Source organism: Polistes dominula, unplaced genomic scaffold (assembly GCF_049000335.1).
Source record: "Polistes dominula isolate Pdom_NZ unplaced genomic scaffold, Pdom_raw_medaka contig_21, whole genome shotgun sequence".
Lineage (NCBI taxonomy): Eukaryota > Metazoa > Arthropoda > Insecta > Hymenoptera > Vespidae > Polistes > Polistes dominula.
This window is the reverse complement of record NW_028301061.1, coordinates 212,520-239,492: the sequence shown is the minus strand read 5'-3', so window position 1 is coordinate 239,492 and position 26,973 is coordinate 212,520. Positions and strand designations below refer to the sequence as shown.

Here is a 26,973-nt window from a genome sequence, read left to right as displayed (position 1 = left end):
TAAGGCATGACCATTTATTCTAAGTTGCAAATTAAATTACGACAAGTGGAAGATCATTTTGTTGTTCTCCAAGATCAAATCATCAATATCAAACAAATGCAAAATGTGCATTTGACGTAATAATAATATACGTATTACCTGTTGCACGCAGGAACTCTGGCCACTGCCTGCTGAGCGAGAGGTGATCAGACACAGACACCTGCAATCACCTTTAACATTGAAATATTTCGGAGGTTCACCCCCGAGTGCGTCATTGAGGTCCCTCCTATCCCCATCATTAGACAGCAGACGTATCCAATTAGCTCGTTGGGAAAGCAATCCCTAAGGAAAAAAGCAAAGCCCCACACATACACATATACACATACACCCAGTCACACAAAGAGACTAATTGCAAGAATCGATGAAAGGAATAGACAAGGAAAAAGAAAAGTCTATTTCTTCGTCAACAATTTCTCCTCTTTCAATTGATAAGAAAAAAAAAACAAAAACCGACTGATTCGTGAATTCTCTGCAGAGTGCTATAATCTAATCTCACACACCACAAATTTATATAGTGGACTTACGCTTAAGTGTATGTCGATATATGATGTTATGTATATGTATTTAACAAATACAAGCAAGCAAAAGTAATAGCAAACAAATCGCAAAAAAATTAATAATAATAATAATAATAATAATAATAATAATAATAATAATAATAAATGCAATGACAGAAATTTTCAAATAGGCCAACGTGTGCATTTGAAGTATACATCAAGTTTCAATGTATTTAATCTAATTTACAATTTTCAATTGATTGTTTTACACGATTGCTATAGAAAGATAAGATGATAGATAGAGAGAGAGAGAGAGAGAGAGGGAAAGAGAGTATATAAGGAGTATAAGAGTACGAATGAGACTCATCTGTATATACGAAAATGATAAGATAATTCTCCTAAATCTAAATCGAAATCGAATTAATAATCGTGAAGCTCGATTAGAGAAAGAGAAAGAGAGAGAGAGAGAGAGATAAAGCGATAAAAACTTTTGTGTATAAAAGAGATAGAGAGATAATTATATATGTGTGTTTGCGTGTGTGAAATTTATGCTTTTGAACGATGGAAAGCTATATAGAGAGCTTATATATATATATATATATTCTTAACTATGTACAGATTAGAAAAAAAAAGAACATTGACCAGATCTTGACAGAAATTAAACATTAAAAAGATATAATAATAATAATAAAATAAACACATACATACACTCACATATACGGGCATCTAAAAAAATATGAAGAATATTATTAGTAAAAAAAAACACATGCCGTCAAATAATTTTCATGATAGACAGACAGACACACACACACACACACACCGCGTTTAGCTGATAGGGAATTTATTTTTTATGCTGATTAAAATTATTATAGGAAAGCGCTTTGAGCATTTTTGAGATAAATAAATAAATAAAAAAATAAAAAATAAAATAATAATAATAATAATTATAAACGAAGGTGAGTACGACAGATATTATACCAACGACCGTCCTTTCAAATCACATTTTTTCTTCGATTAAAAGAAATTTTGTTTTAGAAGAGATTTCAAAAGAAACTCTTAACGTATATACATAAATCTAATAAATATTTAAGCGAATGATTATTATTATTATTATTATTATTACTATTATTATTATTACTATTGTTGTTGTTGTTACTATTCTACGCACAATAATCGTGCAATAAAATCTTTAGATCTAAATTGAGAGAGAACAAAAAAAAAATTAAGAAATAATGTAATTATTAATTATTATTAATTAATGGGTATAAAATTAATAATCAGGGGTTCACGTGGATGTATATTCCTTGATCTACATAAATGTATGATCATTGAATTATAATAATACCTTCCATCAGCTGTTTTTGTGCGTTAATGATCTTCTTGAGATAGATCAAATTCGAATCCCGAGACATATCCTTTAGGATTAAAAAATAATAGAATGCTTTTAGTCAAATGTTTCACATATTGTTTAGGATCAATGTTGTAATATTCATTTAAAAAAAAAAAAAAAAGAAAAGAAAAGAAAGAAAAAACAAAACAGAATACAAATCATGAAATTGTCTCGAGGAAAATAAATTCAATGATATCAATGATGTTATTATACCTAAATTAATTATTAACGATTTTGTGTGTGATATTGTTTAAGACAAAAAAAACAAAAATCATTTCTTTAAGATCATCATTATAATATACTCAAAAAAAAAGAAAAAACACGTGGTCATGTATAAGTTTCAGACTTCACCTAAGTGTTCCTAAGCTTATCCTTGAAGATCCTGCAAAAGAAATGAGAAAGAAAATTGTATATTTAAATCGCGTGACAACGACACAGATTATTATTACACCTCGGAGAAATTGTGTCGTAAATAATATATAAATATATAAAACGCTATTATTATATGTAATCCATAATAACGCAAAATAAATAAAAAAAAAAAAAAAACCATCAATCTGCTTTATCCGAGCTACAGTAATTCATTTCTCCGAGGTTTAAACGTTAAATATAATAATAAAATGGTCACGCGATTTGAATGATCGATGAAGGGGAGGAAGCCACGTGGTATTCGATAATTAAGAGGACGGTCGTGTTTATTATCGCCGATAAGACCCATCGTCGTCGTTTGCGAAAGTCACAAATATGTGTGGGACCCAGAACGAAGATGTTTCTAACGTAGTTGTTTTTAGATAATTATTAAAATACGAGAATAAAGAGCAAAGAATGACAATGAAGATAAAGAATGCGAGAAAAATCTCTGTCAACATGAGAGAAAGAACAAACAAATAAACAAAATAAATAAATTGCTCGTAACTCGTGACAAAATATAGGAGAAAAACTTGCAAGATATTAAACACAACACAACACAAAACAAAACAAAATGATTTAAATAAACGTAATTATTTATAAGAAAATTTTGGCTAAAAGATGGGAATGTGTATGTGTGAGACTTATAATAATAGTAATAATAATAATAATAATAATAATAATATACTGAATTTATTTATTATCGACAAAATAGATCCATAATCTGTAAATAATTGCGCGTTATAAAAAAAACAATTAATAATCGAGCCTTTCACTGACTTTAATGGAAAAAAATAATAAATAAAATAAACCATAAATAGCTATGTAGTAGTGTTTATAGAAAATTTATGGCGATTTATCATGTTTGCAGCATTGTCTGTTTCTGTCTCTTTCTCTCTCTCTCTCTCTTCCTTTCTCTTTAAAAAAAAAAAAATAATCAAGGAAGGGAGGATGATCTATCTCGATCATAAATCGAATAAACATCATGCTGCATAAGCACACATGTGTACACATAAACATATATATAGTATTGGTATTATTATTATTATTGCATATTACTTTTTATATAATATATTAATTATTTATAAATATTATTATTCAATATAAATAAAAAAAAATATATATATATATATATATGTACATATGGATACATGTGTACATATGTAACGACACAAGATTCATCTAAAATTCAATAATTAATCAATCCAATTGAATTGAAATAATGAAATCAATCACAATGAATAAAGTATTACTTTGAAGAACAACAATATAAAAGATAAAATAATATTTAACAAACAAAAAAATGGTTGTCAGATCAGGTCTGCAAATGTAAATAATAATTATTGAAAAAGAAAAAAAAACCCATGTGAAATTTGGAGGAAAAAGAATCTCTAAGATGAAGATGAAGATGAAGAAGAAGAATCAGTACTAAGAAAAACAATCGTATAGTAATTAAATGGACGAATCGCGAAGGGACAATTTTTACACTTACATATATATATATATACTTCGCGTGATGCACACAGATAATTAAATAAATAAAAAAAAAAAGAAAAATAAAAAATTGTGCACCCCCCGGCACACGTGGCGAAGCAAAAATCACAAAATGCACGCATACGTACATATATACATACACGCACGCACTAATATGAAAAACAAGAAGTAGAAGAAGAAGAAGAAGAGAATACGACGAAGGAAAGAAAGAAATTATTTAATAAATAAATAAATAAACTATTTAAGAGTACGCCCACGGGATGACGAAATAAATTATTCAATCTAAACAAAAACAAAACAAAAATAATAATAATTATTATTACGCGCATAGCTTAATTGTCTTTTACTTTATATAAATGTTATAAACCATGTCGCGCTATACACACACACGCGCATACATACGTACACGAGAGTCTATGAAAAAGGAAATTAAGCTGACCTTAATTAATTAATTTCGTTAATTAATTAAGATTGTATAGAAACGAATACAACACACACAAAAATATATATATATATATAAATATATATATGGAACTGGATAACACTCTTATAACTGAACGATAGCATAGCAAATCCTAAACTTTAAATATTTACCGTGAACATGTAATAATATCATTTAAATGATGCAAGAAAAAAAATTAATTGATTAATTAATAAATAAATAAATAAATAAATAAATAATTATAATACAAAATGCGATTTGCTGATGATAATGAAATAAAAAAGATTTAAGAAATATACTGTTGTTTCTGCACAAAAAAAAATTAACACGAATGCTTTGTTGATATAATTATAGTCTCTCTCTCTCTATCTATCTCTCTCTCTCTCTCTCTCTCTTCATCTCTCTCTCTCTCTCTCTCTCTCGCTCTCTCTATTTCTCTTAAGCTTTCTATTTTTAAATAAAATAATATTAATCTTTTTATTATAGGAAAATATCACTTGTCGATCGCAATGATCGCACAAAAATCATTTGTAAATGTATTTTGTAAAAATTGTATGTGTCATTATTATTATTATTATTATTATTATTATTATTATTATTATTATTATTTTGTTACTATTATTATTATTATTATTATTATTATTAATTATTAATTATTATCAATGTCTTTATAAACTTTTATCGAAATCAGGCATTATTAATATGATTCGTATGATTATTGTAATTATTTTTGCTATGAAATTATTGTCATAATAATACGTTTGAAAGAATGATTAAAATAACAAAATCAATCATAATGATTAGTAATAATAATAATTAATTATAATCAGAAATCGTCGTCCTTGTCTCCGCTAAGTAAAATATTGCTTCAATGTAAACGATCGAGAAACAAATCTAGATCCGATGATTAAATGAATGAAAAATCATATGTATTGTATTATTAAACAATAATAATAATAATAATAATAATAATAATAATAATAATAGAAATGATTGAAAAACAGGTGGATACTAGAGAGAGAGCATTGAAGAAGAAGAAGAAGAAAAAGAAGAACAAGAGGATAGAACGAACGTGATTATGCCCCAAATAAGATTGAGCCTAATCACGTTGGTTTTAAATTATATAATAATTAAAAAAAAAAAATACATTGAAATTAATAATTATTACTAATAATAACGATAATAATAATAATAATAATAATAATAATAATAATAATAACGACGTATTTATTATTAAAAAAATAATATCGTCGGCGTTTTGTGTGCAAAAATGATACTGATAAAATGATTAAAAAATTGTCTAAGGAGATAATATAAAAAAAAAAAAAAACCAGTTTATATGCACCTGCTCCCAATTGTTCATGCCCAATTTGTATCGCGTAGTTGGATCGATCGATAATTATTATTATTAATAAAAAGAAATTATGGATATAAAAAAAAAATGTGTGGAGATTGCCGCGTATATATATATATATATATATATATATATATATATATATATATATATATATATATATATATATATATATATATATATGTGTGTACATATGTATTGTGCATGCCGTATTGTGCCGGACATATGCATATGCATGTAAAAGCGACAGAAATGAAATGAACTAATGTAACTACTACACCTGCCTCTTGTGAATAAATGCCTATTTGTTTCTTTTCAAAAGCTCTTATATATTATTTGTCATACCTACCCCAATACTCTTATTCGTGTAAAGGTAATTTTGCGTAATAATAAATTCGCAAGACAGCATGATTTTATTAAATAAATACTCCTCGTTTCTCAATATATCCGGATAGTGAATTACACGTTATGGATACACACTCTGATATGCATCTAATATTTATTAGCAAACTTTAAATAATTTTATGAAAACCTATCTTATTGCACACGATCGTCTATTGTCTTTTAAATTTCACTCGACAAAAAATTCGTTGATTCACTTCAATAGTCCAGTTTGGACGGATATTAATAATAATGATGATGATAATTAATAAAAATTTTAAGTACACTGGCCAAACAACACTTGCTAATCATTTTTCCTAATAAATCACACTCTAATTTCATCCTTTTAACTGACTTCATCAATAAGAAACGATATATATATATATATCTATATACACAAATTCGAGATCGTTCAACCCATTGGGCTATAATGTTCAATAGTTCTAGAAGAAATAAACGGACGGAGATTGATGGGAATCAGTCCTCATATATATATATATATATATAGAAAATGAGAAAAACAGTTCTTTTCCTCCGCGAATTATCGACAAAATTGCTACTTCGATCGAAGTAATCATTCATTAAAAAAACTATGCGCCGTAAGGTGTGTCAAAAAATGGACACCTTTAATTTCTCCTTCGTCAAAACAGTCCAAACATTTTTTTAGACGAGCTGTTACTCCTTTTCTTCCTAGCAGGTGCAACCACCTCGGAAGATTCCTTATTTACTGGAGTAATTGTATTAGAATTAGGTGTAAGTTTACTACGAACGTGTTCATCTAATAAAATTTGAACGTCCATCTGCCACTGTTCCAATTGCTGACTGAGCTCAACCTTTTGCTGGATAGCCTCCATCAGTTGACTGTTCGCTTGAAGAACGTCTATCCTCGTTCTGGCTAATTCTACTTCTGCTCTGTTCTTTCTTGCCACCGCTTGATCTCTAACTTGATAAGCTTGAGCTACGACTTCGTCCTTTGTTAATTGCGTATGTTCCATGTCGTTTCGCGCTCTGTCACGTTCTTCTTTAACACCTCTGAGCTCAGCTTCGCAAACGCTGAGTTTGCTCGTTGTCTCGAGCAACGTCTCCCCACGACGTTTCAACTCTTCTTGAGATTGTTTTAACTGTTCTTTCATGTGATTTAATTCTTCTCTAACTCGGTGTAATTCCACAGCTAGGCCTAATTCACCTGGAGCACCTCGACCCGATAACGCCAGGTTGTAGACCTCTTCTACTAATTCCGTTAAAGCTCCCGGATAGTTGACCTAAACACATTTCAAATTCAAAATTAGTTTCTACTTAGAAAATGATGAAATATTAAGTCAAGAATATATTTGGGATATAGGTGGGGGATCCCTGAAACGTTAGGGACGAGACAGGAAACTGAAGAACAAAGGATATCCGAGCTCCCTACAACCAACGCACTTACTTACGCATGCACGTATGCACGCATGCAACACTCAAAGGGATTCTTCATCTCGCTTTAGCTCACCTCAGCTTCGGTATTGTTCGTAATGACAAGCATAGACTCGTCGCAGTCGCTCTGCAAACCCGAGTCGTCCTCTCCTCTACGCAAATGAACGCACAACTCCTTTAGTCGCTTAACTGCCCTTGTAACTTCCGATCTGAGGTCTTCCTGTTCACCCAACGAACTTCCGCTTTCTTCGCACTCCATCTCGACTTGCAGGGACCTTGGTGGTTTTTGAATCGATCCCGATCTCCCTCTTCTTTCAACTTCGATCGCTGCTAAGGCTGCTGCCAACTCGTCTCTACATTATTTTGTCATTTCAATTACTATTACAAATTGATTATTTGTTTGTGAAAATATAATGCACTTGATTGAATTCACCTCTCTTGTTCTGCTAGCCTAGCTCGATGTTCAGCCTCGTGGCCAAGTCGTTCCAAGGCCGCAGCTCTCTCCTCGGCTTCTTCGAGGGCCGCGACCGCCCTGGCTCTCTCCTCTCGTAATTCCAAGGACCTCCTCTCTAATTCCGTCCTCTGAGCCGATACCAATTGTACCTAAAACATTGCCCCGATGTTCTCTCTTCTCGTTTATAAATCGTCTTACAATTATTTGCGATGATAATCGAAATTGGAAAAGGAATAATGCGATAATTGATAGTCAAGATTAAATGAAATGCAACTACGAGCACGCGGTATGCAATTATAAGTCATTTGCATAATTCCTCTGAAAAAAAAAATATCACTAACAATGTCACTTACATAATTATCGCATAATCGCAATAAATAACATTAACTGAAATTTCAGAACACGTCGTCCTTTGATCGTACCGAGGCAGAACGTATTAGAATACCAAGAATTAGAATAAAAAAATAAAAATGAAAGGAGGGTTTTAGCTAGATGTTCTTACCTCATCCCGCAAAATCTCCAAACTACTAACATGATTTTGGAGAGTGTTGTTTCTGTGTGCACACTTGTCACGTAGCAATTTAACTTCGAGGAACAATTGTTCCTCCTGTTTGGCAGCCTCCCTCAACTGATCGGCTAATCTCGCGTTCTGCGCTGTCAATTCTGTCACCAAGGTGGCCTGGTCGCGTTCAGCTCGTCTAGCTCGTTCGTTTTGTTCCTCCAACTGAGCTCTTAATGTTTCTAAATCGGTTTGAAGCTCGATAACTCTAGCTTCGCTTTCGCCTTTAGTTTCCTCCAATCTCCTACGTAACAAATGCCTCTCCTGCTCGAGACTCTAAACAGAGACATACATAGGTGTGTATGAGAATTAGTCTATATATCAGCATGCAAACTGTTTGTAGTTTCCGTTAATGCAATCAAACAAAAAGAAAGATTATGCAGGAAGAAAAACGTGCAGAAAGAAACTCTTGGACACTTTTGCCACGTGCTATTGGATAGAACGTTAGACAACTAATACCGCAGTAATACTTTGAAATACTGTAGTGTGATATATACATATATGTGTATACATATTATGCTTGCGTAAGATCGTATTAGTTTGCTCGTAAAGCTTCCACAATGTACGTAAAGGAAAATCCTCTTTTCTAATTCAACTAATTTTCATACCATATTTTATTGAATTTTTTCATAGATATTTTTCTATATTTTTAATGGAAAGAAAGTTCATTTAAGCTGCGTAAATGTTGTATTACGCAATATACATATATATATATATATTTCTTCAAGCTTCGTTGATTTGAAGGTATATGCACGTGCGTAAGCGAAAATATATTTATATGCCAGATAAACCAGTTTCTTCTGCCTTTCCATTGAAATTTTTATTTGTTCAATTTTTTATTTAAAATCTTCGTCCAAAGTTGTTTGATGAATTTTAAAAATGATGAAGAAAGTTAGCAAGTTGTTGTTCCTATCGGTGAACGTTAATGATATTTAATTATTAATATAGAAAGTGAATGGAATATTAGACGTAAAAAAAAAGTAGTGAAAATTGATTAGAAATTATAAGATGGAATCAAATACAATTTGTAACCTGAACGAGTCATTGACCAACAGTTATTAATCTCTCCGTTATAAAAATATGCCAATGGTTTTCTCTTAAAACCAAAAACGTCGTCAATGATGTAACCTACGTATCAAAGCGAATTCTCGAAATCCAGACAAAGTTAAGCTAAGTGAAAGGAAGGATATACACCTTGGTATATACCTGGGTATATGCGAGGTCAATCCGCATAATCGGTGATCGACTGAAAAGAACAAAGAGAACTCGAGAAAGAAAGGGACTTCTCGTAGCACGAAATCGTTTCAAAGGAGTTAAGGTATTCGCATGAATAGGGGGTAGGGACGGAGGTAAAGACAGAGGTAAGGACGGGGGCAAGGTGGAGAGGGGTCAACTCTTCTCCTCTTTCGTTTGCTACTCACGGAGAGGAAAGAAAACTGGTTTTCTTACAGGATCAGAGGTCTTAGCGGACCTCTCTTGAATTTTTTATATTACTTTGTTTTCATCTTTTTTTTTTTTTTTTTTACGACTGCTTAATTTATTTAACCAAAAGGAATTCCTTCACGAAGAAACGCGTGTTATATTGATCTAACACATCTTACACACATACGTCGTGTTGTATACCCGTTGTATACATAAAATATTCAGAAACATTGTTATACCAAGCTTGTACCCTCTTGGAGGTCACACGTTCGATCAATGAGAGGTGATACTGATAACGGTGATAACGATAAGATAAGGTAATACGACCAACTCATTTTCGATTGTTTTTTATTTTTCAACATTTCGAGATAACACGATTATTATTGACATTGTAAAATGAACGAGCTGGGAGTGAAAATTGAAAAAAAAAATTTGTATTCTAAATGTCCTCGTTCTCCATCATTCGTTGAGTTCGATCTATTTGAAGCTTCGCTTTAGATGATTTCTCCTTGGAAGATATTTATATCGATCGGCGGCCTAACTCGAATTTGATATCCAACAGACTTGAGGAAGAAATAAAGAAGAAGAAAAAAAATCTGTAGGTTTGCGTCATCGTAAGAAATGTGTTGTTTTTTTGTTAGGTTTATTTTTATCTATCGAGGCAAGCTCGAATTTGATATTCGACGGACGTAGTTTAAAAGAGTTGGTTTGGTAGCAAATGCTGATGGTACTTGGTGGTAGTCGTCGTTTAAAAGTCGACGGAGTTTATCGAGCTGGAAGGTATGGCCTTGGTCTCCCGTGGTTACTCATCGACCGATCGCTCGCTAAGCGTAAGGTAGACTCCAGTTCAACTTAGAGAACACAGTTCACCGATCCCCTAAAGTCCGTCAAAGGACGACGATCTCTCATTCGATGAAGGAGGAGGACTTTAAATGCACTTCCTACAGTTATAATCATTTCATTATAAACAGACCTACAAACATACATCAAAAAACTAATAGCACGTTTTTGTCATCAATGAAAAAAAAGCCTCCCTGATAGATTGACTTCTCTGATAAGACTTCTTTGGTTCACGCAAGACACAAGCCAGACCTTTAACAAGATCAAATGCATACCAAAGTGCACGCTGAGTGTACACGTGCAAACGGTACAACAGATAGAAAGAGAACGAAGATGTTCCCTATAGCAAACTCCCGCAATAGCCGATAACACTAACAACTTATGAGAACGGACGAAGACAGAGAAAAAAGATTTTATTTTTCAAACCGATCTCTCGTGACTCACAAGAACCGATCCCGTTCTTCGAGAATACCAATACACCTACAAACGAGCATATGTGGAAAGAAGAAGACATACATACACCCACGTATATATGAGAAAATAAGTTTGCGTTTATCCCGCACTCCTTTCTTGGGAAAATTTATTCAAACTTGACCTCAGGTACAATGAAAGATCGTGGATCCAATAAGAAAGTAGTCGCTTCCGTGAAAAATATCACCTGCCAGTTCCTTTTTTTTTTTTTTTTTTTTCTAATAAAGGAAAATTTGATGGAGAGATGAATTTGTAATCGTAGATGAAATCAAACACACTAATATTTTCAACTTGATACAATTGTAAACAAGTAATAAGATTATTTTATAAGTTATTTAGTAAAATCTAATGAAAAAGTAATTTGTGCGATTGAATGGTCACCCTCATTTCCTTATTTCATTTGTACAATAATTTTCCTTTCTATATCGAACGGAAGTACCGTCTCGAGGTCTACCATTAAATCGAATTGTAAGTATTCCGGAAGGGGCTTTCCTTCGTCTCTTCGCTTATAAACATGTTATATACATAAGTGATCAAGACCGGACGTCTTTCGAATTTTTAAACAATAAACCGAAAAGAAAAGAAAAGAAAAGAAATAAGCAAAAAATGAAGAGAGGAAAATAATTTCTCTTTCGTTGGAATGATCATTGAAGAGAAACGAAAGTACTTTTGAAATCGGCCCAAAACGAAAAAAAAGAAAAAATAAAAGACCAGCAGATCATAACTTTCTAATAATTATATTTAAATTTGCATAAATAATCAAGATAATTTATAATATAAATAATTATTATACTTGAGATGGTGATTCAAAGAAGAAGAAGAAAAAAATAATAAATGACTTAGGACAATTTGAAAAGAAAAACTACGAACAAGATTGCAAATTAGATCCTGAGTCATTTTACGACTCATCGATTTCTCATATTTTAAATCAATTCGATCCTTGTTATTTGAGAATAACAAGATTTTCATTTTCAACGCTAAATAATATTTACTAAGAAAAAAAGACAAATAAAAGATGGTGTAATGTTAAACAAAGTGAAATGATGAGTCATGCAACTTCAAATTATTTCCGCGAGTATATTTGAATTATTACTATGATTAGATAGTGCAAACAACAAAATATAATGTTTTACCTATCGTTAATAATTAGGTTGGTGACGTTGAGTAAAATGCTACCAATCGAAATTTGGAAAGTATCATAAGAATATATATATGCTTGGTGATTCTAATCGTTTCATTGTTTAGAATTGCAATCGTGTATGCATGTATGTGCAAAGATATATCGTTGATAAAGTGATACGGATACGTTTATCAGATTAGTAGATCTCCCTTCATTAAATCTTCTTCTTCTTCTTCTTCTGCTTCTGCTTCTGCTTCTGTTCTGTTTCGGTTTGGAATCAACCCAGTTTTTTCTATTACATTTTTAATAAACTTTCTACAATCTACTGAAAGAGAAAACGTTCCTATTATACTCTACTACAAATATTTTGTCTATACCGTCATATAGAAATAAAATAATTAATAAATCAAAATGTTCAAATAATTCGTAGAAAAAGAGGATAATAATAAAAAGAAAAAAAAGAAGAAGAAGAAGAATACTTGGAAAGAAAAGAAAATGTATGATTTCTCACGTCGATTTCGATACTAGGTACTATATAAAGTAATTCGACGATGAGAGAAAAGAAATCTAATGGTGAAGAAACTGTAATTGTTTCAATCCTAAATTGTTTACTATTTTGAAATTTTGTGTGTGTTTTTTTTTTTTTTTTGTAAACACGATACGCACTCGCCTACCTACAATTCGCATTACCTTCGTAATTTCTTCTAAACCGATACTAAATCGTATTATACGAGGATTCGTTTACTTTCACTGAAAGAAAAGGATCGTTCTATTCGGTAGCTGTTTGAATAAGTTCAAGAAGGATGGAAGATCATAATATCGAAAGCAATGATCCGACACGAGTCTGTGGTATAATAGAAGCCAGCTGACTAATTCTAAAAGAGGAAAGGTAAGCAAGTAAGCAAGCTAACTACTACGATTTGCTAAGGAAATTCCACGATGATCCGGGTTAAAGAAGTTACGTCATAAAACTTCGTTTTTACCTTCTTAAATGAAGCTAATTCATCGTAAATTAATGCTAACTGATCTATTCTCGATCGTGCTGTTTACTCTCAAATTAGAATCCCGTGTCTTGTAACATGAATATTATATTTCTTTTCAATTACAAATTAGATTGTATATTTTAATTTTTTTTATATCCTATTGTTTATACGAATAAATTCTATTTGATTAGAATTAAATATAAATATATCCAATATATCTTATTTTAAGATAGCAAATATCGATTGGTTTCAAAACATCGTGACTAACCACTGTAAGTGTATGATCATTGCACAACCATAACAGCATAATACGAGAATTAACAGAGTGAGTGGAAAGAAAGAACGGATAATTAAGTAACTATACCGCTATATAATCTCTCCCTTCTTTCTCTTCTCTCCTGATACTCGCCTTCATCTCCAAACCAATCGTGAATCATATTTAGAGTAATGCAATAGTTAAAAAAAAAAAAAGGGAATTAATCAAATGATTAGAAAAATATTCATTTTTGCATAAGAAGTAGAGATGAAAAAGAATTTGTAATTAATATTAGAAAAAATATAATGGATTTCTAATTAATCTATTCCTTATTACTCATCCTTCTCTCTTCTTCTTTCTTTTTTTTTTCTCTCTCTTTATATTATATGAATTTTATCGACGTAAGCATATCGAGATAAGATAAAATTTATCGTCCGGTCTGTTCGGTTGCACACGATAAAAAAAAAACTTTGCAAACGATAATTGCTAATCTTCGATCGACCTTGATGATTCTCGAAAAATGTTCTTCCTTCCTTGCTCAACCTGTAGGAGTTAAACTTTTTTATTTTATTTATTTATTTATTTATTACGAGTGAGTCACGTAGACTGAAATGCACTTGTCCCTGACGAAATCGCCTTTCACGATCGTGATCATTGAAGATTAAATCCATTTTACAGTAAACCTTTCTCTTATAAAATTCATTTGACGCGTTTGATTTACAATGAATTGCATAAATTGACAGGAATCTTTAAAAAAAATAAAAATGAAACAAAAGTTATCTTATTAAAATAATAATTTGTTTAGTGTTAAACTCTGGAGAAAGGAGCAAGTTAGCATAGTCGATTCACTTTGCAAGGGCAGCGATCCTTTTTTCGCTCGGACTCGCAAATGAAACTGCATATGCACTTTCCTCGGTAAGAGATGAAGGGAGTAAGGGTTGAGGGGTGAGGGAATTAACTCTGCTCGTATTACGGATTCGTAATGCGAGCTGATTTCGAGGCGATATGTGGCTCACCGCTTAGATATTGAAGACCAATGTATCTCCTCGCATACTGTGGCCAAAACTAATACTAATACAACTATTTTTATTATACGAGTACAAAAGTCAACTAAAGATGATCGAAGGTTCCTAATATTTCTAATACCTGTAACGATCTACTTTTTCGTGATAGACTACTTCCTGTCTGCTTCGTGTCGACTTCTTGAAATGCCTAATCTCCGAACGAGAGACTTCTTCAGCGCACCAATTAACTCTGCCGTGTTTCTAAGCTATTAGAACGTGCCAATCCAAGATAAACAGAAATATAAAAACGTAAGAAAGAAAACAAAACAAATCGTAACGTCTCTACGTTTCCGAGAACAAGCAAAAGTATTTTCTAAAGTAGGTCACGCAAAAAAAAAAAAAAGATATTTACAAATGATTTCGACTCTTATTACGATGATCCACGAAAACCGTTGGATCATGATATAGATCTTTATTTGAATTCATTTCGAAAGCGAGTTTGATTCTATACCGTAACGATTTAAGTGTGTTTCGAATCTTTTTTCTTTCTATATATAACACAATTAGGAAAAAATTAAATACTGCGAGTAAGTTGATCATTGTAATTTTAATGACATCAAATTTCATTGAATCTTTCTGTAAACGCGTAACAAATTTTTCTACATCATACGTATAACGTTACTGCAAACAAGTAAATAAATAAATGAATAAATTAACCGAAACAAATATTCTCTGCAAATGTTTTTTTTTTTTTTTTTCATTTTTATCTAAGGAAACAATTTGTTGTACACGTAGTGTAAATAACTCATGGTGACTCATAAATAAAATTTATAGGGTAGAACGCATCTCTGGCAAGAGCAACGAAGCATACCGCAACGTCGACATAGACTACTCTACTACCTACAACTATATCTCAACATACATACATATACAGAAATGATTATAAACCTGTGCTTCCATTTTCATATGAATGCAATCGCGAAAAGAAATGAGACGAGGAGGAAAAAGTTCCGTGGATCTTAGCAGGTGCCATTACCGTTCTCTGTTGCTGTGATAAATATTGAAAAGGAAAAGCGCATTCGATGCATAATCGTGCTCTTTCTCTCTGTTTCAAGGCACTTTCCTGACAATCATGATCGAGCATTACGAGCATATAATACTTCTGGGTCGAACTTGGTACAGAATCATTGGCGAAAGACTTGATGAGCTTACTTACTATGTTCAAAGCATAATAAACAAGAATAGATACAGGTCGTGTAATTTCTACTTTTTGTTTTTTTTACAAATCTCGATGTTTATCATAATAATTTCGTTCTCAAACAAAGGTTTTCCGACATACAGGGGACACGCGGAAAGATCTACAATTATACAACACAAGAGAAATACCAAAGTAACGGCTTCGTTCTTGCGTATTATCCTCGTTACCTGGCCTAAGCTGACCTAATTTTTAACAAGCCTACCACCGATAAGTATCAAGACAAAATTGGATCGTCCAAATACGATGATGCTATACGATCGATACAATTTAACAGTCAATTCATATACGATTTGATAATTAGCCGGAACAAAAAGAGAAAAGTAAAAATATATATATATGAAAATATTAGAATTAATCGAAAAGATAAATCGTGAAAAAACGCACGTAAAATGCTTTCCATTTGGTTACATAAGTTGAACCTTTATTATTCGTGGATCGATAAACATACCACGTGTATAGAAAACACAGAAACTTTAATTAAACTGTCCGGAAACGTAGGGGACCCCGTAGACTAATCGGAAGTGCGTGCGATATTACTTTCCAACTTCTTATTTAATGCACGTAATTCATGTATACATATGTGTTGTTATGTACATATGGTGTGTAGTTCATACGTATCATAAGTTTATTTAAATGGCATGCCAAATCATAGCATGTCGATCACGATCATGCTCGAATAGGAAAACGCTATGAAAATGTTTGAAATGTATTTGATCGATCATTAATTCATAAATTAGAATAGGAATTTTATGATTTGTATTCATCGACAAAATAATTCAATTGACATGAAACGGTATTGTTTGGATATTGCATTTTTTCTATTATTATTCTCTGCATATATAATATAAGGAAAGAAATAAGAAACATTCTCCTAAGATATCTTATAAGATTGTGCTTCCAACGTAATCTCGATTAAGTTTAAACCCATTGTCGTTGTGAATTAAAAAAGAGGTGACGTTAACGAGACATTAAGCTAAACTAACACATTTGCAAGGATATTTTTAGTGCTATGCAACGTTGGCTTCAGGAAGCACACTCGTACTTTCTCTGAAATGGCACCGTACCTATGGGCTATCTTCCGTCTTCCGGATGCAATTATTTCTCTTACAATTAATAGTCGAATTTATCTTTGAGCTTTGTCTTTCTTCTTCTTCTTCTTCTAACGGTAACAATGTTCAACGGTGTCTGATTTTATGTCATCGCGATAAAAGACAATTTTTTATGGGATGTAGGTAGGTAGTAACACCATGTTCCGTGTAAAACTAAATCATTGAATAGGAACAAACGATTCTTACGACTCATTGCATAGATCGTTTGATTTCATTACATTACATTTTGCGCCTACATCCTGTAACTATATGCAAATATATCAAAACAAATAGATCTTTTTTTGAAACTCGTTAGACTACTTTTTACTCATTAACTACAAGTCTAAATCATCTAGGAAGCTTCAAATAATAAATAAGTATAATAATTAAATTTCTGCATTCTCTGTAACTGTAAGATACTTTTTACTTAGGTCAAAAATAAGGTGACAGACAAAATGCAGAAAACTAGGAGAAGAAACAATCGAGTAGACAATCCAGACGGGCAGATAGGCAGGTAGGCAGGTAGGCAGGTAGGCAGGTAGGCAGGTAAACAGGCAAGTAAGCAGGCAGAGCGTGGTACCGGGCATTGTCTTTGATGTTGCGTTGCTTAAGTGCCTTGTTTCCACGCTTTCGTGGCTTTCTGTTCATTGCTGTATTGCCTCCCCCTCGGTGACTTTGGTCTATCTGTCTCCATGTTTTCCAATTTATAATTTAAGCTAGCCTTTTATTGTCAAAATATTATTTACAAATGTACCGGTTACATCGCGTCTCAAATATTTCCATTATTTGCACATACGTCTAACGTGTATATTTTTTGTATATACGTAAAAAAAATGGGAAGACATAACGAAAGAAAAAAGAAAACGAAAGTTCGAAATCAGTGAGTAGGATGGATTTACGTACGCGTTTCTCCATCAGAAGATTTCGCTGAAATCAGAGCACCGATCTACGAGAGACAAGACGAGACATTTCAAATACACTTTTCACGAGATGAATGCAACCAAGCGAGAGATTTCATTGCATTGGAAATTGAATGCACTTGCAGAGTTTGCTTTTTTTTTTCCTCTACACGAATTATAAATAGTTATAAAAATATTGTAAGCAATCCGATAACATAGTACATATAATATTACATTTTAGTCATAATAATATAGAATAATCAAACTAATCAAAACTCTAATATTGTTTGTTAAACTAACCCAATATTATCTATCTTACTTTATATTACTATATTTTATTATATATATATAATAATATAATAATAAAGTATAGTATTATATATTATACTAGTATGTATTGTTGCAGTTTAGTCGGCCAAGCGAAACTTCTTCCGCCTTTTTCAAGTTTCGTAATGTATATATTTTACCCCGCAACCCCGACTCTTTGCTTTTATGCACATATGTATACATATTTACCTATATGTGGATGTGTATGTGTATGTGTGTGTATGCATGCAAGTTGAAAAGAACGTTTAAATGTAAAAAAGACCGTACAAGTTCTCACTACTGTTTTATGCGATTGCAATTGCGATTGCTTGCAACGTGACAGATAACGTTTCAGAGCTCTGTAAAACCGTAATTACGAAAATTCGCACGTTTCTTTAGATATATATATAATATATATATTGTTCGCACCTTTGTTATTATTTAAAAAATTCATTAGAATTCGAAATGATACCGTTAGAAATGAATTTGGAATGAAACAAATATTGATCTCAGAATATAAAGAATGTACACACAGAGCGAGATAAAAATCAGATTACATTTGACAAATGAATATATTTTTATATATTCATTTCCCACATTTCTTCACATAATCGTTTATATATATATATATAGTGTAATGCAACCGAGAGATCGTATGAAAGTTCTAAAGCCATTATTCTATCAACTATTGTAACTAATCCTTCTTCTTCTTTCTCATCTTTTTGTTAGGACTTATAATAAAAAGCTATTTTGATCTCAGACTGTAGATGTACCAAACGAGGGTGATGTTACTAATGAATTTTTCAAATAAATACAAGAAAAAACATATAGGTAAAAATAAAAGAGTGCAACAGTGCAATTGAAACTTACAATCTGACTCACCTCCAGTTTGGCGGCATATTCTTCGGCTAATAACTCGCTTTGCCTGGTTAATTCTTGATTTCTTTCGAGCAAGGCCTTGCCAAGTTCAGCGGCGAGAACAAGATCCCTTTCACGTTGCTTCAAAAGTTCACTTGGATCTTGAAGAGTGTCCTCGTGATCGAGTGAACTTCTTCTTGCTTGTAAATCCGATATCATATCTTCGAGAGCATAAGGCTCCACTTGTTGTTGGCACTCCTTCTTCTTTGGCAGCATCCTCTCCGAATTTGTCAGAAATTCTTCTTAATAAATCACCACTAACCGATCAAATTATTCGATGCAACGAATAAATAAAATAATGTCAAGCTAGCTAACGTTATACATCGATCCATCTTCCAAGCTATTGTTCGTCATTATTTCTAATTTCATTTATTATTTTACGTATAATAATATGTCAGAATATGCTTACTTCTTTATAGTAGAAATTATAATAGAATAACATTTATGTTGAACGTCAATTTTTTCGTAGAAGTATTAACAAATGATGACGAACAAAACACGTTTAAAAGGAACATAGAAACACACACATATATGTATATATATACACTGCACTTCACGAGCTTGCTTATTACCACGTATGTATCGCCAGGTAATGACTCACCGTGTGCACGCGTCCAACGGAAAATAAATATTACGGAATAGTAGTTGATTTTTTCTTTTTTATTTGATAACAAAATATATAATGACAGGTAAAGAACTGACGTGCGCGGACGCTCGAAGTGTACTGCAGTACCGTCGGCGCTCCTAGTACTCCCGCGCACGAGGTGACTCGAAGATAGACGAGTTCGGCCGAATTCAAACGAACGACGAATCCGCCGGCTCTTAACCTACGAAATTAAAACAATTTAAGAGGGGATGCATTAACGCGCATTGCGGTTCAAATATGTATATTTAAATGCAATGACATGTAATTAGCTTATTGTTATATTAATTAACGAGGAAATTATGTTTTCATTAATATATTATATATATACATATATTAATTACCCACATACTTATACGTTAGCATTATTCTTATCGTGTATATATATACACTTTAAATGTATTTTATAACAGTATATTTGCATATCTCGAAATATAGTTAATAAAAATCGTAGTTAAACATTATACAGCATAATCGATTAGTTGAAACGCGTAAACACCTGACAAAGGCTTCAGCATTCTATTCCCGATCGACCCGGCCACCAACATTCCCCACCACCGACGAACTAATCGCATGGATGACCGACTCCAGGGTTCTAACATACCTTCCCCCACCAATGTACTCGACACCTGGCCGAGCAGTCAGCCACCTGAGTCGATTGCACCAAAATTGTAGATCATATCGGAGACTCGTCCTCGCATTCGTCATTTTTTTACAAACATTTATTTTTATTACATTTATTCTAAAGCTGATTTCTAAACGAACATCCTTTTATTACCATTATCTCGATAGAACTAAAACTCGGTTGATTTCATAATTAAATTACCTCGTAAGCAAAAAGAAAACAATAATAATTACGAGTTCACGCTCTTACGCCAGAATTAAATGACGCAAACTCCAGACTTTCTTCGTCATCCGTGTCCAAGTGGAGTCCAAGAATGTAATGATCCTGAACCCACAACCATGTTTTATATAACATTGAGCAAAACCTTAACTAATAGATGCAACCCTGTTGTCTTGATAAATAGATGTAACATCTATCTATCTCTCTCACTTTCTTTCCTTGTCTTTCCCTTTCTCTTTCTGTTTCTTTCTTTAAAAATTTCGAGACGATACATACCTAAAACGGTGCCTGGCAACCGAGAAAATCAACAAAAAGAATGGACACATACATAGGTACACAACAGCTGTCGAAACTCAGCAATAGACAGCAGATGTCTTTCTCAAATGTCGTTGATCGACATAACTGAAGATCTAAAAGAAAAAAAAAAGAATAGATATCAAGTATCTTTCGAAACATAATCTTCCAAAATAATCACAACAGTTCTCGACCAAACTATTACAATTGAAAGATACGGAGAAAGTATAAATTGTGAAATATAAAAATGCAATTTTTAAGAACTAGTAGTGCAGTTAAAGGAGCGTTAGAGATGGAGACGATGCCAGAAGTCGAATTAACAAGATTAAGGAGGCAATATAGAATAATGGAAAATGATCGTTTGAAATGTGCAGAGGAAGGTGGTCTTCAGCTTCGTAATCAACAAATTATGATTGCTCGATTGGAGTATGAGAAAGCTGAATTGTTGCTTGCAATTAGATCAGCTAAATCAAAAAAATTTCTTAAGAAAGATGAAGCAGACGATATCAAATTAAAAGAGTTATTCCAGCAACGTTCCAAATATATTGATTCTATCAAGTCCGAAAAACAACAAATTAGTGAATTAAATAGGCAAATTAGGCAGGTCACTGGTATTGCCATTATATATATATATATATATACTCTTCCATCTATTTCTTTTTCAATAATCTTATGATAACTTAATTAATCCTAACTTAATAATACAGATATCGAAAGAAGTTTCAATGTTAAGAGGAAAGAGTGTAACGGATGTACAATCCAAGGAAAATGCTGTGAAACATAATAAACTTGTGTTTATATTGGAAAATCGATTAGAAGTAGCTACGAGGAGATTTAATACAGTTGTATCAGAAAATGCTAAGCTTCGTGGAGAGATTGAGACATTGTTAAAAGAAAGAGCACAATTTACAACACTCTGGAATAAATTAATTGGTCAATTAAATACTGGAAAGCAAATTATTAACGATTTGATCGAACAAGCTACTGTAACTTTTAATCAAAGGGACGAAGAGATGAACAAGATTCAAGCTCTTCGTGAAAGGTATCTTTATATCTAGTTAGGATGTAAACAATTGTTCTTAATAATTACTTCAATTTAATCTTAGAGCAACGAGGGATCTTAATGCTCATACAGCAGAAATGTGTGAACTCCAAAGAACTCTGGACAATGAGATGAAATTACAGGAATTCCTTGGGGTCAAAGGTCAATATAGAAGAACCGTAGATTTGCATGTGAAACAGGAAGCTGAGAGAGCTGCTAAAAGACGAGAACAACAAGATAAAATAGCTACTTATATGCATATTCTTGAAACGATCAAAGAATTTACAGGTAATATTATTTTCACGACTTTTATGTTAACAATTTTCTATTTCTGAACGTTATATTTAGGTGAGAGCAATATTGACAGAATTGTAGCTCACTTTGTCAAGCAAGAGGAAGAAAATTTTGCACTCTTTAATTATGTTAATGAACTCAATGATGAAATGGAGAGTCTTCAATTAAAGATGGCTGAGTTGACAGTTGCCATTGACGAGGCAAGAGCATTGCATGAATTTAGAGAAAAACAACAGGCAGAAACGTTAGAAACTATTACAAATCAATTGGAAGAACAGACTAAGCTTGCGGATGATGCTGAAGAAGAACTTTCAAAGGTAACATTTGATTACTATTATTACTCTTACTCGGATTACTATCTTCATCTTTTATTTTCCTTTTTTAGTGCGATGACGAGATAGAAAAAATGCTGAAGGGAATAGAGGCTCTCTTTAAGGCTGTTAAATGCGATAATTCACCTATTCTACAATTACTGGGTGACAATTCTCATGTTACCATGGGCAATGTTATGCTGTATCTTGGTATTATCGAAAAACGTATCACAGAAATGATGCATAAAGTTTATTGGGTCGACAAAGCTACCAAGTCCCAACAATTAAGACTTGACGAAGACAAAAAACCAAGATTAAAAATTCCTTCTCTCACACAAATTGCTCCTACCCAACCTTGTGCCCTGTGAGTCCTTAATATTTACCTTTTCCTTCAGTTCCATCAGTTCCTATGATTTCCTATATATTCTTAAATAATAATATATTTAACCACATAGCTGCGTTGAGAAAGAAGAAATGCAGATAATGACCGAAGGCTTAGAAATTCCACTCTCTCGAGAAGAAGCAATAGAGAAATTGAAACAACATCTAGAAGATGATTACTCTGAATTACTTCATAATGTATCCGGTTGTCATTTACCAGCTGCTAGAAAAATCATGCAAAAACGTTATCAAGAATAATCTTAAAATAAAGTCATTAAATTAAATTAATATCGTCTGTGACAGATGTTTTTTTTTTATTGATTTTTATATTATGACTAAACTTTCGCTGCTACCTTCTTAGTAGTACTTATAATACGTCTTAGCTCTAAAATAGTACGCTTGATGTTAAGCAATTGTTGTTCAATATCATCGTCGGCTACTGTTAGAGGAATTCCTTTTCTTTGACAAATCTGATGATAAAGATTTCTACAACAGGTTTTAACTCTCGTTAACTCTAAATATTTCTCAATCGCTGCCTCTTTTATTTTCGAAACTAAAGTTTCCCATTTTAAAGCTTGCACTTTCGCTTTTTCGTATCGTCCTTGTAGCATTGACAATTTATTGTTTAATCTGATCAACGTTTGCGACTTTACATCCGTCATATGATGCTACAAAATTAAATATCGAATCAAGTTGTTTAAATAACAAAATAAAATGAAATTGGCTTACTATGTTTGTTTCGGTTTCCTCTAATAATTGTATGTTTTTATCCTGATCTTCGGAAAGAGATGCCTTAGCTTCGATTAAAGATTCGTATCGTTGAAAAATGTCCGTTATCGATTTAAAACTTCCGGTTTCATTGACAACCCTTTCGAGATAATTTTGATACTTTCTATAAATTTCTACATGTTTTTGCATCTTCTCGCACATTCCTTTCATATAATTTAACTTTTCTTCTAAATCATCGACCTAAACGAATATATTTATTATTATATTTAAATTGCATAAATTAATAATACAAAAATTAATAATTGCTTACATCTTCTTGATATTTCGTTTGTCTTTCCCGCTCTTCGCTAATTTTTCGTTTCGCGCGTTGTCGTTTTTCTTGATTTTCTTTAACAAAAGTATTATACTTTATGAAAGATTCTCGAAATATTAATTCTTGTTCCCTTAAATTATTCCACTGTTCATCCATTTCCTTTCTTTTCTCTTCTTGTTCGATCCATTTTTCACGTAATTTTTGTTCAGAAATATTTAAATCTCTACGTGCTTTTATTAATTCAAATGCTGGATTAATTCGCGGGACATCCCATTCTGGATATTTTCTATTAAAAGGCGCGCAATTTAAAATTACATTAATAGTTTTCAAAGGAATTTCAAAGATTTTTACTTTACCAATAATATATTTTTATAATTTTTTATTTACTTGATATTCTGTGCCTCTTGTTTGGATAAATACAATTCTTTAACACCTTCGAGAGAATTTTTGGGAATTTCTGCTCGTTTGACGAAATCCAAATTATTTTTTCTATGTGCCGTCGCCATTATTTCTTTCTTAAATATAATGTCTCGGTGTTTTTGAAATTCTTATTAATCAAATTTTTCTACGTCTTTATAAAGGTTATCTTATTATCGATCAAACAGAGATTTCATTGCTAAGTGACCTAACTTAAGAGTTAACTTTATATATAGGATATACTACTATATCTAGGCTAAACTGAAGAAAAGTGTATATAAAAAATAATGAACTTTTATTTTCTCCCCAAGATGTTCACAGGTAACATAGCAACAAATAAAATACTAACAAGCCGTATACATTAATTTTGGGATTATGATAAATAAAATTTCTTTTTTTATACCATTTTCATATAGGTATTTGACAATTTTCACGAATGTCCTTCTTGTCCTAATAGTGACAACTGTTTAAGAAGCTGTTTAGCATTTATAAAAGATGTTGAACCATATACAATTCTTTTATTAACTCCTGCACCACTTTTTTGCTTCACATAATCAGCTAAATTCTGATATTCAATATAATTTCCACCACCAACGATAAAAACTATCACTTCTTGGAATGTTGGTCGATTTTTAGGCATCTGCTCGGAATATTTCAATTGCTTTGGATCCAAATAACAATATTCTTCGGTTTGAGATGATATCCTTGATTCTATAAGTTCATCAACTATTTTTGTTACTGGTAAATTGTGTTTTTTAACAACCAAATTCTTAACTCCTTCCATTACAAAAGAAGATCCTTGATTCATGAGTTTTGAAAACATACTGACGGTTTTGGTTCCACCACCTTCATAACTACTTTGAATTTCTGCTATTCTAGTATAACTCCTTAGTCTTTTAATATATAGTAAAGGACTTAAATCGCAGCCTGCAGTTTCTAAAGCAGCTTCCAGTTTGTTATAATCTGCATCAGACATATTATTTGTACAAATGTAATATATAATGGCTAATCTAAGTTTGTCTTCAGGTGTACCACAATCTGGCTCGCTTATCGTATCAAATACACTTCTATCCAATGTTTGTTTACTCATGATTTTTTCCTCCAACTCAAAATATGTATCAAGACGTCTGGATTTGATGCAATTTAAAATACCAGTAGCTATAGAAGTATGCATATCTATCAAACGTTTCATTTCTAAAAGTTGTGGTAATGAATTTACTGCGCTTGTTAATTTAGCAGTATTTGTAGAAACCATAGATAAGGCAACCTCGCTTTCATTATCTATACCCATAGAAGACTTTAGTTTTTTAACATCTTCTTCATAAGTTCGATACTGTTCTAATTCTTCTTGAATAGCTTCTGCTACTCTTGGAAATGGACTACCCTTATGTTGACACCAGAAACGGTCTCTGCTATCTAATTCGTATGCTCTGGTTTTAGAACGAGTTCCACCTGCAGGAGACTTTCCAATATTTTCTTCTACTACCAATCTATTCAATGCCATTTCTAATACATCATGGGCCAATGCTTGATAAGTCCAGGTGTGATGTAAAGGAGTAGCCATATCTACATTTCTATCTAGTACAATAAGTAAAGGTCTTTGGAAACTATAATGTCCAGATGTTTCTCCTTCAAAAAGATTATTTCTTGCATCCCAAACATTTTCTCGGATCTTTTTGTCAATCATTTTTGCAACCATTTCTGCAGCATTTCCTCTAGGACAACGAATAATTGGGACTGTTCCCATTGTAACAAACACAGAAAATAAACAATCCACTATTATTTCCATAACAGATTCTATTTCGCTATCTTTCACATCTCCTCTGTTGATAGCATGATATGATATAATGTCACTGTTTTGATGCCTCAATATAAAAAGATCATCCTCTAAAGTAATAAAATTCAAATATTGATCGTATACTTTATGAATATTAGAGACAACTCCTCCTAACAAAGCAGCAGATGCTAAATCTTCCATTTTTTGTCTAGATATTGGAGATATAAAATTTAAATAATACATATCATAAAGACCATTCTGTAAATCTTGTCCGATTCTTCCCAAATTTTCATTGGTAGGTGCACAAAAATATATGGCCGGTACCTCAGGAATAGAATCTCTGTCTGAATGCAATTGCATATGAAGAGTAATACCTTGCTCTCTCAATTCTTTAACAGATATCAATGGTGAAATAATATCCTGACCAAGTCTATCGTAGATCAATATTTTCCATGCTGGTATTGCCTCGTCGTGCTTTTGTTCAGGTTGATTTAAATTTAACATTTGCTTCAGAGCATTTATTTGTTTATCCCTTAAACTCAACATTATAATCACAATATATTATCTCAAAATTATAAATAAAATAATATCTATCGAAATGCAACTTGCAACGTCATCAATAATAACCTAGAGTAATATTGATACCGACAAATACACAGAACTTTCAATCTTTCAATTGACTCTCGTATCCATTTAGCATTCTAACCTACCAACAATACTAGATCATTTATTAACCTATAACATAAGGCTAGTAACAAAAATAAATATATCCCTATGGCGCCTAACCACGTCATTGGCTCAAAAATAGTATTACAATTATAGATATTATTTTTCAACAAAAATCCAATAAAAATACGTCTCTCTATTAAATATTTGTCTTATTTTATTATTATGTTAAAAGAAAACAAATATATGAAGAAAATAAATCATTT

General features: G+C 32.0%; 5 protein-coding genes across 8 annotated transcripts in view; 2 read left to right on the top strand and 3 right to left on the bottom strand.

The window, feature by feature from the left end:
- The window catches only part of LOC107070367 (protein Fe65 homolog), a 71,486-nt gene extending 65,541 nt beyond the window's left edge, over positions 1–5,945 (top strand). The window contains exon 16 of the mRNA XM_089176057.1: positions 152–5,945. The gene's annotated coding sequence lies outside the window, so the exon portion shown is untranslated. The remainder of the gene's footprint in view (positions 1–151) is intronic.
- On the bottom strand, positions 3,784–20,271 carry LOC107070371 (bicaudal D-related protein homolog). 4 transcript variants are annotated; one of them, XM_089176054.1, is made up of 6 exons: positions 20,139–20,271; positions 18,949–19,823; positions 8,375–8,707; positions 7,852–8,021; positions 7,495–7,771; positions 3,784–7,267 (listed from the first exon to the last, which is right to left on the bottom strand). In XM_089176054.1, the coding sequence occupies exons 2-6, from the start codon at positions 19,210–19,212 to the stop codon at positions 6,647–6,649; spliced, it is 1,665 nt and encodes a 554-aa protein (XP_089032180.1). In that variant the 5' UTR covers positions 19,213–19,823; positions 20,139–20,271; the 3' UTR covers positions 3,784–6,646. The 4 variants fall into 4 exon arrangements, with proteins under 4 accessions (XP_089032180.1, XP_015183985.1, XP_015183986.1 ...); XM_015328499.2 differs by lacking the exon at positions 20,139–20,271 and adding an exon at positions 19,992–20,131; XM_015328500.2 differs by lacking the exon at positions 20,139–20,271 and adding an exon at positions 19,992–20,131 and having other exon boundaries at positions 18,961–19,823.
- A 748-nt stretch (positions 20,272–21,019) lies between these two features.
- Positions 21,020–22,832, top strand: LOC107070373 (Coiled-coil domain containing protein 114). Its single transcript, XM_015328504.2, has 5 exons — positions 21,020–21,381; positions 21,485–21,819; positions 21,884–22,107; positions 22,168–22,430; positions 22,499–22,832. The coding sequence occupies exons 1-5, from the start codon at positions 21,025–21,027 to the stop codon at positions 22,790–22,792; spliced, it is 1,473 nt and encodes a 490-aa protein (XP_015183990.2). The 5' UTR covers positions 21,020–21,024; the 3' UTR covers positions 22,793–22,832.
- Positions 22,833–23,084: 252 nt separating this feature from the next.
- On the bottom strand, positions 23,085–24,368 carry LOC107070372 (coiled-coil domain-containing protein 42 homolog). The gene is made up of 4 exons (XM_015328503.2): positions 24,235–24,368; positions 23,845–24,133; positions 23,535–23,774; positions 23,085–23,473 (listed from the first exon to the last, which is right to left on the bottom strand). Exons 1-4 carry the CDS (start codon positions 24,351–24,353, stop codon positions 23,141–23,143), a joined length of 981 nt encoding a protein of 326 aa, XP_015183989.1. The 5' UTR covers positions 24,354–24,368; the 3' UTR covers positions 23,085–23,140.
- Positions 24,369–24,542: 174 nt separating this feature from the next.
- Slh (sec1 family domain containing Slh) lies at positions 24,543–26,753 on the bottom strand. The gene has a single exon (XM_015328498.2). It carries the CDS (start codon positions 26,585–26,587, stop codon positions 24,695–24,697), a length of 1,893 nt encoding a protein of 630 aa, XP_015183984.1. The 5' UTR covers positions 26,588–26,753; the 3' UTR covers positions 24,543–24,694.
- Between the last annotated feature and the right edge of the window lie 220 nt (positions 26,754–26,973).